The 16,294-nt window shown below is 43.7% G+C and overlaps 1 protein-coding gene across 2 annotated transcripts in view; it reads left to right on the top strand.

Moving 5' to 3' along the window:
* Positions 1 to 16,294, top strand: part of PEX12 (peroxisomal biogenesis factor 12) — a 68,347-nt gene that overhangs the window by 8,570 nt on the left and 43,483 nt on the right. The window contains exons 2-3 of one of the 2 annotated variants that reach the window (XM_078679613.1): positions 7,502 to 7,767; positions 10,963 to 11,507. In XM_078679613.1, the coding sequence (XP_078535739.1) occupies positions 7,642 to 7,767; positions 10,963 to 11,507 (671 nt within the window). In that variant the 5' untranslated portion in view covers positions 7,502 to 7,641. The remainder of the gene's footprint in view (positions 1 to 7,501; positions 7,768 to 10,962; positions 11,508 to 16,294) is intronic. The other variant, XM_078679614.1, reaches the window with a different exon arrangement.

Here is a 16,294-nt window from a genome sequence, read left to right as displayed (position 1 = left end):
ATGCGGCGCAAGCGATTGCCAGTGGCTGAGATTAGTTCAAGAATGCCATACATCAGTGTTTCTTATCCTGTGGTCTGGGGACCCCGGGGGGTCCACGAAGCCTGCTCCGGGGGTCCGCGACTGCATGGGCTCAGAAAATGAGTTGACGCCGTGGCCCTGCTCCAGTCCTGCACAGAGCCCTCACGTCTCTGATCAAATTTGGCAAATTCATGAATATGACATGAAGGGTCCCAATTGAAAACAGCACCGATGAAAATTGTGCGGTTGCAATTGTTGAGACTTCTGTAGTAACAGAAGGAAACGAGCTGTGAGGATCCCCCTCCAGAAAAGGAGCCCATGTCCCCACAAGACCCTTAACGCATCAAGTCACTTTTTTTGTCAACAACAAATAAGGGACTGGGACTTTTCTAAACGTAATTTTAAAACAATGTATTTTAGGGTAAAACCCACCTTTTACAAATGGTCTGAGACCGGTGTTCAAATGATAAATATTTTTATTTTGATATACAATTTGATATATGTATTATAATGGTGTGAGATACGTATTTATACACTAATTTTGATATGCAAGGATTTTAATTAATTATACACATCAAATAATACTTCATTCATTCAGGGTTCGCGCCTGCTTAAAAAATTAAGAGTAATAAAGTTTATGTAAATAAAGAATCAAAACGTAAAATTGCCTTTTAAATGTTCTGTTAATGTGAAGGAATTTGATATTGAAGGCTAAAAATGTAGTTAATATCCTTAGATTAATTAGTGGAACAGCGCAAGTGTATCAAACTGAATATAGTATGGTAATGGGTTGCCTTAATTACATTTAGAAAAGCTCCTCCCATCCCTTTAAAATTATGATTTTTTCTCTCTCTCTCTCTCTCTATATATATATATATATATATATGTATGTGTGTATGTGTGTGTGTGTGTGTGCGTGTGAAGTAAATAATATTTTCCTCATTTGTGTATTGTTATGAGGTTGAAATCAACAAACTTACTTAGGCCGGGGTCCCTGACTTTCAGTAATGAATGAGTAGGGTCCCCAGACTCCTATAATTAGTCATTGGGGGTCCTCGATTTCCAGTAATGATTAAGTGGGGGTCCACAGAAGTCAAAATGTTAAAAACCAGTGCCACGTATGACTTTGTTCTTGTTGCAGCATATACCCTGAGTGCAAATAATACTATGTCAAGACATGGGCCAATTGACTCAAAGATCAAAGATCAAAAAGTACTTTATTCGGTTAAAAGCAATAACCATAAAAGCAACAAAAAGTCACATTTCATTTACAATTCTGAATGGTACAGCAATCAAAAGGAAGATATAAGTATAATACATAGTATTTACACTGTTACAGTTCGTTTAAACAAATTGATTTCCTATATTTAAAAACCTGTTTAAAATACGCAGATAACGAGGCAACAGTAAGAACATTGTCCATTTTTTGTAATTCTAAAAACACTGGGCGACATCTGTGCAAATTCATTTCCTTTAGGATAGGGACGATCAATTTTCTACGGGGCAATGTATAAAATTTACAGAAAAATAAAACATGAATGTTAGATTGTACGGATTTTTAATCGCAAGGGCATACAGGTAATTCCTTGGACCACGAGTTCATTTCAGGGAAGGTAAATAATCTAAAAACAATATTAGCTCTAAAACGTGTTAGAAAGAATCTGTCATAGTTGGGCATATGTAAGCTTAGGTATGGCTGTAGTTTGTCACTTATTAAAATTAGCTGATGAGAAGTGACAGAGTTTTTCTTAGTTTCCTCAAGCTGTCTTTTATCTCTAAGGCAGTCCATACAGAGTTTTTTCAGTACTTTTCTGGGGATATGTACCATGGAAGACGGATCGTCATAGTATTGCGAACGGTCTATTTCCTTCAGGAATGTTTTAATATAGTTTAGCCATTCGACTCCGTTTACTCTCCCCAGTTTTAAGACATCCTGTAGTATGGCACGATTTAGAACGCATTCGTTCACAGTCCAGACTCTGTGCCATAGGAGAATGGGTTGTACTCTAATTGTGTCTGTGATATACGGCAACCCCAACTCTTCATGGCAAATAAAAGTCGCTGTGCTTTCTGGTAATGATAAGATGTGCCTTAAAAATTTATTTTCAACTGTTTGGATTGCCTTTGTGTTAGAATAGCCCCAGAGTCCAGCTCCATACAATGCCACAGATACACACGTTGCATTATAAATAGTTAAAATTTCCCTGATTGGTTTCATTCCCAGTTTTCGTGTGAAACTCTTCAGTGCCATAATTGTCTTAGAAAACAGGAGCGTTCTTGCCTTCACCGCACTTGTCCAGGAACCCGTTTCGTGGAACAAGATTCCAAGGTAGGGGAAGGTGGATGTTCTTTCTAAAGGGGCGTTATTATATACATCGATTGTTTTTTAATGCGTGTGCCACAATTCATAGAAAAGGTCTTACTGCAATTTATTTTTAAATCAAGGTTGAGCATGAACTGATTAAAAGATGTTATCATTTTGTGTAGGGCCATGGGGGTACGAGCCATTAAGACGGCATCATCTGCATACAACAGTGCAGGGATGGATCTCTTTCCAATCTTAGGCATATCCCTACACTCTTGCAGCAGGTGATTCTCCAGGCCATTTATGTAGATAAGGAATAAGAAGGGCGCCAGGACACACCCCTGGCGCACTCCGAGCCCTATTCGAAAAGACCTACTACATTCCCCCCCCTTTGCCATAACGCACGACAGCAGTTGCTCCTGAGTATAACTCCCTTAAAAATTGAATTATCGGCTTTCCCACGCCCAGCCGTGACATCAAGTCCCATAATTTATAGTGAGACACGCAATCGAAAGCCGATGTAAGATCAACAAATATAAAATACAAACGCTCCCTTTTTATCATGGTATATTTCTGCTGAATCAGAAATAAGTTTAAACCCTGCTCTGTTGTTCCTATACCCTTTTGGAATCCAAATTGTAAATCACTGATTGCCCCAACCTCCTCTGCCCAGTTTTGCAATATAGCTAAAATCACTCTGCCGAGGATCTTTATTGATGAATCAAGTAGGGATATTGGCCTATAACAGGCACAATCTTGTCTATTTCCCTTCTTATAAATGGGTACAATAATTGATGTAAACCAGGAAGGACTCAATCCCCTCAAAAGAGCTGCATTAAAAAGTTGTACAAGTATCGGGCCCCAGAGTTCACTATTTGCCTTGTACAAATCTGCTGGAATTCCGTCTGGGCCGGCCGCCTTGCTGCCCTTTGTGGCTCCCAGACTTACTAGGATCTCGGGTAATGTTACCTTCAGTTCATTTACCTCCTCTACTAATTCACCTTCCATATTTAGGTCTATTTTTTCCACCTCATCTATGGGCGTATACAGGGTGGAAAAATGCGCGACCCAATCATCCTCATTAATAGCAATTTCCATCCGAGCTTTAGTATTTTCATATGGAAGTGGGGCGTTTACCACTCTCCAGAATGCAGATATATCTTTTGTTTGTGAGGCTGTACAAAGTTCTTCCCATACTCCTTTTTTAATGGCATTTCTTCTGTCTTTTAGGGCCTGGTTATAACCTTTCCCTAGATTTCTTATCTGTGTAATGTCACGTGGATCCTTATGTATTGCGTGCTTGAGCTCTGTGAGGGCCTTGGTACAAGTCCTATCAAACCAACTTGTGCCTTTCTTTAGTCCTTTTTTTGACGCTAATTTCAGATTCTCTTTGATAGTGGATGCAATGATGTTAAAATGGGCTATTATACTTTCACTATCGGAATCTTCGTCTAAGCAAATGTTAAAATTATCGGCACAACTATTTACCAATTTTTTAAGAAAATCTTCCGGTGCCACCTTACTCCACTTGAGCGTGTACCCGTTCTGCCTCCCTAACGTGACATCTGGGGCAACCTGTACGGGATCATTACGGCGAGGCAAAAAGAGGTTCTCAATCTCTAGTATTTGCGGTAGGTGGTCACTCATTGGTGCATCCAGAATTTTAAAACTACCTATCTTATGACCATAACCATTTGAACAAAGGCTAAAGTCCATGGTAGTGGATGCTCCCCTCCCAATAAAGGTTGGTTGGAAAGGTACTGGTTGCTGAATCATTTCATTAACAAAACCCAAATCATAATCAAACAGTAATTCATTCAATAAGTCCCCAGTCTCTGTATGTTTAAAATGTGGTAAATTAATGTCCTGCTCCAACATTAAACCACAAATGCCTTTACATCCTTTTGTGCATAATGGACAATTAAAATCACCCCCCCATAAAATCATTACTTCTTTTTCATTGCTGTCTAATTCACGTTGCAAATCATTGGCTAACATTTTCAGAATATTTCGTGACATATTGCCTGGAATATTATTATAAAAGTTTATAATTACAAGGCACAGTCCAGTTTTAGTATCTATTGCTAATTTATGGTAGAAATCACACTTAGAGTAAAAACGTACCCTCTCATACCCTAAACCATTCGAGAGGTACGTAATCAAACCACCCTTCGGTCTTCCATGTGTAACACCTACTGCTGGAGTGCAGAATGTTTTATAACCATTTAAATGTATCTGATCTGTAGCCCAGGTTTCTTGGAGCGCCATAATATCCATATCATTTGTAACAGTCTCCCAGGAAGGATTAGTAATTTTTGTTTTCAGTCCTGCCACGTTCCAGAACATTGAGGTACATATGTCATTGTTTCGGTCAGTACTAACATTAGTCCTGGTATCTGCTGCATTGGATTTTTTAATCTCGTTCTCCAAGATATTAGTCACATTTAATGTATCATTTATAGTTAATAAGTTTTCTCCATTTTCCTGCCTTGTGCTCATGTCAGATGGTACAACATTCCCAGCGCTATCCGGTGGCTTATTTAGGGTGGATAAGAATGAGGAAGATTCTAGTGCCTGGTTGTCTAACTGTCAATCTACTGCCTCCAAATCGCTAAACCGATTGAAGCAGGGGATGGAAAACGGAACGTATTGTGGGTCCCTCCATTCAGTATGTCGAAATTGGTCTGGATAATGTGTTCCCCCCCCCCTCCTGCGTTGAATTGTAGTCCATCCATCATTTACCCCCTCCCCCCATGTATTGTGGGCTAGATCCCGACGCATTTCGTGACCCCACCCTCCCCGAGAATGAATAGGGCCCCTCAACCAACTCCATCTATTATCCGCGGTCTGTACTAGCATGTAAAAAAAGGAGAGTGGTCTTGCCACAATTGTTGTTCCATTATTTCTCTTGGCCCTTTGGCAGATATAATCCACTGACCTGGAGTCATCAAAAGTTACCACCACACAGTCTCCTTGTAATCTTTTTGTAGTTTTCCCCACCCAGGGGACCCGCTGCACCATTAAAATGTTACTGGTTATATTCGGTGGAAGGGGGTGGTTAGAATTCAACCACTGGAACACTTTATTTTTAAGTGCCCAAAATGATTCTGTAACCTGGGGAGCTAATTCGGGGACTCCAGTTAAGATTACCACGTAGGGGCAAGCATCTGGTGGTAAATTGATCCCTCTACGTTTTTCCATTTTGTCTTGGGTGGGTTTCTCAACAGTGTGGATAGGGGTATTTGAGGTCGCTGATTTATTTTTATTAACCTCAGTAGATGGAGTAGGTTTAATTAGATTTTTACTTGTCACAAGGGGACGTGGATTTAGCAGAGGAGTTTTAGGGGCAGATTTAGTGACTTCAGCTAAAGATTTGTTTGTTATTTGTTGCTTGTTTAAGGGAAGGGTTGGATGTGCTAATTTTTTAGCCTGACTCGGGCGCAGGGCTTCTATATCCTTGTGCATAGCATTTAGTTGTGTTTCTATTGCCAGAAGCTTATTTTCCAAGGGAAACAGCAAAGAATTGATCAGGGTTTTTAATGTCAATATGAAGGGATCTTCCCTGTCTGTATTAGGATCTTCCCTATCTATATTAGTGTCTGCACTGTTGGGTGTGGAGCTATTATTAAAAATATCCGCCAGAGTATCATCTAGGGTAGAGTCATCAATAGTCATAGGCATTGTTAGTGGGCCAACTACTTCTTTCCTAGTGTCCTCTCTAGAAGCTCCCCTTGTTTGCTCTGTACTATTTACAGGTCCCAATTTATGTACAGGTATCGCATTTTTCTTTTTAATGATGGGAGTGTTTTTAGTGTGCCTATTCTTAGGGATTGCTCCCTCCCTTTTCCCTTGTAGCTCAATATTACTTTTTTCCACCTGGGGATCTATTTGCGTAGAAATCAAGATATTCCCAGGTGGTGCCAAATACTGTGAGTCAGATGAAAGAGCATCCCGGAGTTCTGGCTGGGTAATCATATTATTATGGACCTCTACAAGTATCTGCTCAGAGGTGGTCTGGTCCACAGCGTTTACAGGGCTGCGGGCCTCAGCAATGTGACCCACAGAGGACCTCTTAGCAAATGCTAGATCCTGGGACACCCTTCTCTCCATTAGCACAATTCCCTGGTCTATCAATGTGTTTGTGCGTATGATGAAATCATCGAGGGTCCCAATCAACTTTGCCCCTCCAGCAGCAGCCTTACTTCTGGTTTCGCTAGGCATAATATAGCATGTAATAAATCAGGAATAATGCTCCTATAGTCAGGCTGAGAATGTTATGAAGTAGAATATTAAAAGGGTCGTAAATGAAAGCCTACCGGGCCAGGATACGGCAGGCAGAAAGGGCAGAGTTTCGGGCCCAGCCCAGCCTCCTCCGGCCTCTTACGGCCTAGGACGGCCCGCCCTCTGCCCGGCGCAGGCCCGCGCGCGATCCCGCGACGCGGGGAGTGCGCGCAATTTCAAGCGCCTCCGGTGGCGGGAAATGACGATGGCGGCTCCTGCCGCAATGCCCCCAGGGAGTTGTAGTTCCCCTTGCTACAGCCGGTGAGATGGTGCACGGCGGCGAGGGAACCAGCGGCAGTGGTGTCAGACTCTCCTGAGTCTCTGGCAGCGGGACCACGGGCTCCTGGATTCCTGCCCCAACAACAAGGTCAGCAAGCTTCCACCAATTGACTCAAACTATATCTTACTTATGAAGGCTAAATGGCCAAACCCAGTCTGGGATTGCTTGTGTTCCCTTCTGGAAGGGACCTGGTCGGGTAGTTTAGGCTGGACTGTTATTGGAGCAAGGCCAAGTAGAATTTGCATATAATTAGTCTTAGTTTAGAGTGACATAGTAGGCGAACAATGATGGACTGGGATGCAAAGTACTTGCCAGTGACTGACATGCCCTCATTCCAGCCATCACGTTTTACTTATTTCTTGAGTTTTTGGTGACCCAGAAAGTGACATGGACTGTTTCTGGGCATACCCATACCACTTGGGACTACTTCTTAAAACAACGCAAGATGAATTGAGTCATTTCTAATGAATGGACCACGTTAGCAATGCCTCTTTTTAACTGTGTACAAACTGCTAGTATTTATAGATATTTATTAGAATGTAAACAGTTTCCCCTCTGTTTTTTTATTTACATTTTTTTGTGTGTGATAACATGTGAATTTCTTTTTGTAATTCCAGACATTAGTTTCCCCGCATTTCAAACAACAGAAATGCCATTTTTTTAATCCAGCTCGTACAAATTCTGCTGTAGACGTCTGATGCACAGTTTCTTCACCTGTCAGCACCTGTGAATGTGTTTCCATCGCTAAGAACAGAACATGGCTGAGCATGGTGCTCACCTTACCTCTGCCTCGGCCATCGATGACAGGCCCTCCATCTTTGAGGTGGTTGCCCAGGATAGCTTGATGTCGGCGGTCAGACCAGCACTGCAACATGTGGCCAAGGTATTTTCACAAATCCCTTCTCCAGACCAGGTGACGTCTAATGTTGAACTCTAGGAAGAGCCTGAGGATGGCGAGATCTATGGATTTTTATAACTTGCAATGAGCATGTTTTATCCTTATCTAATCCAGACCAGCCCTGCGTTAGAAACAGTACAGTACAATCGACAGGCATAGTGCAGATCGGTAGCTGGTCGCAAAAAGGGGGGAAAAGCACTAGGTTTGCTTAGAAATTCATTGACAGATTTGGTGATGTCATGTACAAGAGGATGTTATTTCAAGTTTAAATCTTGCCCTCAGAACGAGGTGGCTGTGGTATACATGAACATCCCTTCTGAACATGCATTTAACTCCAAATCCCAACCTGTGAAACCCCCTGCACCGGCCACCTCCCCCCCCACCCCTTCTGGAAACACCCGCAAGGCCGTAGAGTTCTTCCTACTACAAATAACACCCCTCCACTGTTACCTATAAAGTTCTGTCCTGGTACTGCTCACTCCATTTAACCAAAGCCTTTTTGGAACACTTTTCCTCTGTGCTTTTTGAACTTTTCAGGATTCCCGACCACCTCAGAGCGAGAGATGATTTCTGCCTCTGGTTACAGGGCAGTTCACCCCTTCCTCTAATAACTCTATGAACCCTAAACAAAAAATTCATAGAACTAGTGCAGAAAATCAGGCCAGTACATTAATCCATCCTACATAGATTCAATAATTGTGTTAATGTCGCCACACTGGATGTTGAAACCCTACCTTCCTTTTCAACAATTTTTATTCATTCACTCCCTGTAGCGTCCTCCACAGCCTGGGAGCATGCAAATGAATATGTGACACACAGAACTCTGGATTGTACCTATTTCTTCCTCTGCATACAATCACACACTGTTCACTGATTTATGACCTAACCATTAATAACCACACCCTAACACCTCCCAGCCTGTTACGCACTTCCTCTGTTGCGTCCGCCCAGAACCTCAAGGGTCCTCGCACACATCGTCTTTTCACACTCAACTCTCTTCAAGAAGGCATTAATGGTTAACATCACCCTGTTTGCTGATCCTACTTGAATCTCTCTGTTGTGCGTCATCATTTCCTGTTGAAAATGTAAATTTTTATTGTTACTTTAGCAGTTACCTAATGGTCCGAGTAAATGTATTTTGGTATTGTCACTCACCGTTTGTCAAACCTATCAACATTTCTGTTTCCCCCTGTTTGCCATTATCTTAATATATGTACAGCATTTCTTGTCGAAATACTCCTGCGGTTCAGTCTATAAATAAGGAAGTGCAGACCCCACAGCCCTGGGCATTCTCTATCAGCCTTGTATTCAAGAACCTGCCCTGACTCAAACCGAGCCACTCAACTGTGACTCCATAGAAGGCCTCACATTGTTCTACTGAATCTGGAAAAAGTGATCACTGCCCTACTGACATCCACTTAACACTAATACATCAGAGGTGACATAACCCAGCCCAGCAAAATACATTCTAATACAATATAACAAGTTTGTATGCATGTAATAAACTCTATGCAGATATTTATAATGAAGCGCCCCATGTCTACTGTTACATGATACTTCTTTGAACTGTGTGCAGCAGAAAAACCACTGTTCATCAGTTACTGGGGTCTTGAGATCAATAACCCAACAGGCCTACCAGGTAGAACATTCACCGGCTTCAGGTTCACGATTCCTTCATAGATATGCAACATTCATTAATGGGTAGGGCTTGCTACCTTTATTATCTGTGTTGGTGTGTTGAGATTATGGGGTCAGCCAGATGAATTGGAAAGCATGCCTTCTCTGTCTTAACAAAAATATTCAGATGTGTGACATTATCAAGTGTTTTAAAATCAAGGAGCTGTATGAAAGTGCCTCTTGAATGTATAGCTTTCATCCAAGCAAGCCTTGCTATAGCTCATGCTTCGCCTTTTGTTCCAAAGTTAGCAGAATACAGAGACTGACCACCAAAAGGAGTTATGATGAATACACCCTACACATCCCTGTGGTCGCTGCTAGATGCTACCAGGCCCCTTTCCTGCATGCCACTGCATCCATACATGATGTGTGTCTTGCCAAAGGACAGGATAAAGCTGCCATGAACCAGCATGGAGACAATGTCTCCCATGTGGTACAAGAGGTTTGGGACTGCTTGGAGGTTATTGAAATGATCAGCTCGATCAAATGTAGACGAGGGATCGAGGAGGATCAATACTGTGAGAGAGTTAGGGTCAGCAGCCAATGACCAGTCATTCCTGATGTCGGCTGGTGCGGTCACTATGCCATGCTCGGTACAAGACACTGTGGTCTTCTAAAGTGGAATGTCAGTAGGGCAGTGATCACTTTTTCCAGATTCAGTAGATCAATGTGAGGCCTTCTATGGAGTCACAGTTGTGTGGGTCGGTTGGGTCAGGGCAGGTTCTTGAGTACATGGCTGATAGAGAATGCCCAGGGCTGTGAGGTCTGCACTTCCTTATTTATAGACTGAACCGCAGGAGTATTTCGACAAGAAATGCTGTACATATATTAAGATAATGGCAAACAGGGGGAAAACAGAAATGTTTTTGTAGTGTAAGATGGGTAGATATGTTATATTGTATTAGAATGCTTTCAGCTTTTAATCTTTATTTCGTTGCAATTGCATCATAAAAGATATACAATTAAAATTCATTAAAATACAATTTTATAATAATCAAAAACACAGGTGGGATATGGGGTGTGTACTCAGAATTACATTACATTATCAGTTCAGTTCATCCCGGTATACATCATCATATTTGAGTCATGGTATTACGGCCAATAAAATCATCACACATTTTGAATAAATATAGAGTTAAAAGTAATCAACATATTTACAAGCTAAAAAGACAATTAAATTTGTAACCACCATGGCATAATAATTAAAAATTACAATGAAATGGTAAAAAATAATACATGGTCGGTTAGAATGTATTATGCTGGGCTGGGTTATGTCACCTCTGATGTATTAGTGTTCTATGTCTGAGGTCATTATGGAGTGAGGCAGTGACAGTTTAACCAGCTGCGTCTGGTAGGGTTTGTTCTGGGTTTCTCCTGGAATTAAAGTTCAATCGAGATAAAGCTTTGATTCATCCTATTTTATTACAACAAAACTATATTCCTTTGGTTACGAGTTAGTGCATTGAAACTCATACTTAATCTATTTTTGTTCTTTGTTGTCAGGTCCTTGCGGAGTCCAACCCTGCTCGATATGGCTCCCTGTGGAGGTGGTTTGATGAGTTCTATTCCTTGCTTGATCTGCTTCTTCAACAACATTACCTAACCAAACTTAGCGCCTCCTTCTCAGAAAACTTTTATGGTCTGAAAAGAGTGGTCCTGGGCGAGGACATACAGAGGCTAGCTGGTGCCGGGCTACCCAGGACCCACTATTGGAAATCCCTCATCTTCCTAGTCTTGCTTCCCTACCTGAAATCCAAGCTGGAGAAGTTGGTAACCAGACTGCGAGAGGAGGATGAGTATGCTATTCACCCACCTGCGTCTTCTTGGAAGAGGTTTTATAAGGCCTTCCTTGCTGCCTACCCTTTTGTAAACATGGCCTGGGAAGGCTGGATTCTGTCGCAGCAGCTACGGTACATTCTGGGGGCTGCTCAGCACCATTCACCCTTGCTGAAACTGGCAGGTGTGAGGCTGGTCCGACTGACACAGGAGGATCTCTTGGCCCTGGAGGAGAAAGGAGGTGGGGAGGCGGCTCTCCAGCCAGTTGAAAGGTAAGCATCAGGGTACTTCTAGATTTCAGATACCTTTTTTATTTTATTGCTAAATTGTAGTAGCAGTGCTTTTAATTACATAGTAACATCATAGTCCAACATTATACAGCAAAACCTTGCATGTGCCAGTGCGATCAAGCAATGGATGCAGTAACTTGGATGGCCTTGCAGATTCAAATATTGAGGCTCTTTATTGTAACAACATAGCATAGTATGTGATGGTTTGCAAGACCTAAAACTGTAGAATGTTGGTACATTTTGCAACAGCCGTACGGAGAGTATGAGCTTCCTCCTGGACCCCTCGGCCACCTTCAAAACTGTCTCTCACTGCACCCTATGCAAGCCCTGGAATGGATCCGCTGTTTCTTCACAGGCTGAACACAGAGAGTCAGACTACCACTGTTACACTCTGAACCCACAGAGATATCTACAGAGTGCCTTTGGGCTCCTCCTAAGCCCCACTCTCTTCAATATCTGCATGGTCCAGCTCGCAGCCATCATCAGCAACCACTGTCAACATCATCTCCTACGCCGATGACACCCAGCTGATCCTCTCCCTCACCAACCAACACACAGTCACCATGACGGGATGAATACTGTCGCCACCTGGTTAAAGAACAGCTGCCTCAAGCTCAATTCAGAGAAGACTAAAGTCCTCATCATGGGCTCCACCCCCTTCGCCTGGGACGACTCTTGGTGGCCAGCAGCACTTGGAACCATACCCACAAACCACACCAGAAACCTCAGCATCATCTTGGACTCCTCGCTCACCATGAACTGCCAGATCAACGTCGTCTCATCATCTTCCTTCCACGCGCTACGCTTGCTCCAAAAGATCTTAAAGTGGATTCCCAACAAGTCCCGAAAGCCGGTCATTCACGCACTCATCAGCGGCAGGCTAGACTACGGCAATGCACTCTATGCCGGCATCACCCAGAAACTCATCCAGAACCTACAGAATATTCAAAACACCTTCACCAGACTCATCCTCAATATCCACCGCCACATCACCAGCCACTTGAGAGACCTCCATTGGCTCCCAATCAACGAAAGAATCACTTTTAACCTCCTCTCACGTGCCTACAAAGCCCTACAGGACACGAAACGGGTCCTGCGTACCTCAACCGCTGCCTCGCATTCCATGCACCCACCAGAAACCTCTACGCCGCCCTATTGGCCCTGACAATTGCCACTGTCCCACGTATCTGCAAGTTCCTTCTCCTACCTTACAGCAAAGACATGGGACACCCTGCCTCCGTCTCTGGCAATCACCGTCACTGCCTTAATTCAGGAAGGGCTTCAAGACCTGGTTCTTCGACTATACCACAGTGCCTCCGACGAATCAGCATCCCACGCCTGTCATGAGACCCTTAAGGGTTAGAAGTCACACTTCACAAGACACTTGATTTATTAATGTTTTAGGAAGTTTAATTTTCTCGGAGTAGGCACATTTTTCAAAGACATGTTACTGTAACTACTTCACCCAAACCAAGTTATTAGAGACATCCATGAGAAGCAATTTTCTGCTGTATCATTACCCTGACAGAATATTGAAATTTCGGCTAAGTCCAACATAAATTTCAATAGCCACTTGTGGCCTCCGTCAAGCATTGTACATAGTCAATTCAAAATGAGCAAGAAAGGGGAAACATGAATACATGTTGCAATTACTTGACACAGATAAATGGAGCGTTTTTTCTAAACTACATTGTACTATCATGGTCCTGTAGTAAGAGACCATTCAGATAGCTGTTCTATATGTGAGGCAAGGAGTACCCTTCTACTTATTTTATTGCAAATCTCAGCAGACAAGATTAATATAGAAAAGAAAACCTCAACATTCAAGAACCTGTCGGCCCAAAACTACAAATCATGTGGCCATTAAAAACCTAAAAACAATAGTCCTGTCACTGGTAACCCCACGATTGCCCCCAGTCCATCTCTTTCTCTGCTGCTGCCTAACATAAGTAGTGTGCCAGTATTCAATTGTCAAGTAGGCTGTAGTGCGAAGCTATTACCAGATTCCAACGGTTTCAATTTTATTCAGTTTGTACTGATTTGTTATTGTTGGTGCCTTAATCTCATTCGCTGTTTTACTTTGACGCTGGGCATATAATGTCCATGGACTGTAGGCTGGAGAACAGGTGGCGGCTCGTGCCACGATCAAGGTGTTCTTCTGCAGATTAGCCTGTCTGAACACTGGAACAGCAGTGCCGAGCCTTCTCTGGACTGCAACCCGTCCGTGTCCTCTCGAGATCTATTTGCAGTGCTGTGCCCTGCAGTTTTAAAATGTAGCAGGCAGAAGTACTGAGGTTTGTCTAACCAGCTTATTCTTTTGTGCCTCCCAAGTCCCCTCTGCACTGAGCCTTTAGATTGCTTTTCCAAGACTTTCATAGACCTTATGCGCCAAGAGAATCGCAGTGTATTTACACATAGGAAAGCCACACTCACTTTCTTGTACTTGGGAGCAGCTGTCAGATCATCTAAATCTATTTTTAGGTCTCGCCTGTCAATGCGCATGCGCATTGAGCTTGCGAGACTATAGGGGCTTATCCAGAGTTTAACCAAGCTGACGATTTGATGCTGTGCATGTGCGCTTTTAACTCAATGCACAAGCGCAATGAGTTAAAATGCGTGTGCACAGCATCAAATCGTCAGCTTGGTGCCGCCAGCAGCTCTTCCCGCTCCGCCCCATGCTGCATCAAAGGCTTTGCGCTCTGCCTCAGCCCAGCCATTCTCCTCCCCTAATTGCCCCCTGCTGCATCAAAGGCTTTTTCACGGCCGGTCGGCCGTGCTTTCAGTTTCACGGCCGCCAGGCCGTGTTCACTACAGAGGAATATGCCGTTGATATGTTTGTCAACCATCACCCTTATAATGCGAGTAGAAATATTTAGGGAGGCCTCTGCTGAACACGATTGTTGATTCAGTATTTTATTTCGGATCGTTTATTTAATTTCTAAATTGCGTTCACAACAAAATCATGTCATAAAACAATGAAAGTGCCGTGTCTTCTCGTCTCCAGTTTCACCACCATCGACTGGCCCCGAAAAATAATACTGCCACATTTCTGAGTATTATATCATCATGCTGTCACCAGCACTAAAGTAACTAATATTTTGTGCTGACTGGGAATAGCCAAATGGCCCCACAATAGCATCAGCCGCCACAAGAATTCCGGAGGGTTGACCCGAACTACCCCCAATACGCCTCCTTCTTATGGCATAGCCACAGTTTAAGTTATAATGTTCCATTAACTCTGCAGGCACCGCCCTGATTTCGTGTATCCGACCGCATCGATGTGTTCTAGATTCCTACATCCTATGTAGGGCTCTGAGCTAAGTCTAAAGCCAGCCTTATTCTCCACCTCTTGCGGGCGCATTAATACCTCTTGTTATTATTAGATCCCATTAGTGATGTGCAACTTGGATACGATGGCACAGCGAGCGTTTTATCTCCATGGTCACGAGTCCGATGTCTGCCGCCATTAGGACTGCTTACAGACAGGATATATATATATATATATATATATATATTAAAGTCCACAAAGCACCCACGTGCAGCACGCACTCCAGCCAGCTCTTTCCAGGTAAGGGAGGGAAGCGGGTACAACCAGCGTCAGCAGAGCCTGACGCGTTTCGGGCATCCGCCCTTCATCTGAGGCTTCTCTGCTCTGAACAAACTGCCAACACCAGGATTGCAGAAAGTAGTCCCTTTATTTATTGCAACATCCATCGCAAGGTATTCTGGGATCTGCAGTCCTGCCAAATAACACCCAAGTGGGCTGCAGGCAGTTATTATCAGAAAATGTCACAATTCACGGGTGTCCCGTAAATATCCTTCCCCGTTCAAATCTTGAGCCTAGCTGCTCTACTCCGCCGATAAAAGTACCAGCAGAAGAGACGCTTCATATGCGGTGGTGCGAGCCCCGGCCGGGTCGGCCGTCCAATATTAAAGTCCACAAAGCACCCACGTGCAGCACGCACTCCAGCCAGCTCTTTCCAGGTAAGGGAGGGAAGCGGGTACAACCAGCGTCAGCAGAGCCTGACGCGTTTCGGGCATCCGCCCTTCATCTGAGGCTTCTCTGCTCTGAACAAACTGCCAACACCAGGATTGCAGAAAGTAGTCCCTTTATTTATTGCAACATCCATCGCAAGGTATTCTGGGATCTGCAGTCCTGCCAAATAACACCCAAGTGGGCTGCAGGCAGTTATTATCAGAAAATGTCACAATTCACGGGTGTCCCGTAAATATCCTTCCCCGTTCAAATCTTGAGCCTAGCTGCTCTACTCCGCCGATAAAAGTACCAGCAGAAGAGACGCTTCATATGCGGTGGTGCGAGCCCCGGCCGGGTCGGCCGTCCAATATTAAAGTCCACAAAGCACCCACGTGCAGCACGCACTCCAGCCAGCTCTTTCCAGGTAAGGGAGGGAAGCGGGTACAACCAGCGTCAGCAGAGCCTGACGCGTTTCGGGCATCCGCCCTTCATCTGAGGCTTCTCTGCTCTGAACAAACTGCCAACACCAGGATTGCAGAAAGTAGTCCCTTTATTTATTGCAACATCCATCGCAAGGTATTCTGGGATCTGCAGTCCTGCCAAATAACACCCAAGTGGGCTGCAGGCAGTTATTATCAGAAAATGTCACAATTCACGGGTGTCCCGTAAATATCCTTCCCCGTTCAAATCTTGAGCCTAGCTGCTCTACTCCGCCGATAAAAGTACCAGCAGAAGAGACGCTTCATATGCGGTGGTGCGAGCCCCGGCCGGGTCGGCCGTCCAATATTAAAGT

The sequence above is a fragment of the Lissotriton helveticus genome, chromosome 3_1, assembly GCF_964261635.1.
Source record: "Lissotriton helveticus chromosome 3_1, aLisHel1.1, whole genome shotgun sequence".
NCBI classification, from domain to species: Eukaryota; Metazoa; Chordata; class Amphibia; order Caudata; family Salamandridae; genus Lissotriton; species Lissotriton helveticus.
This window is presented reverse-complemented; position numbering and strand designations above follow the sequence as displayed.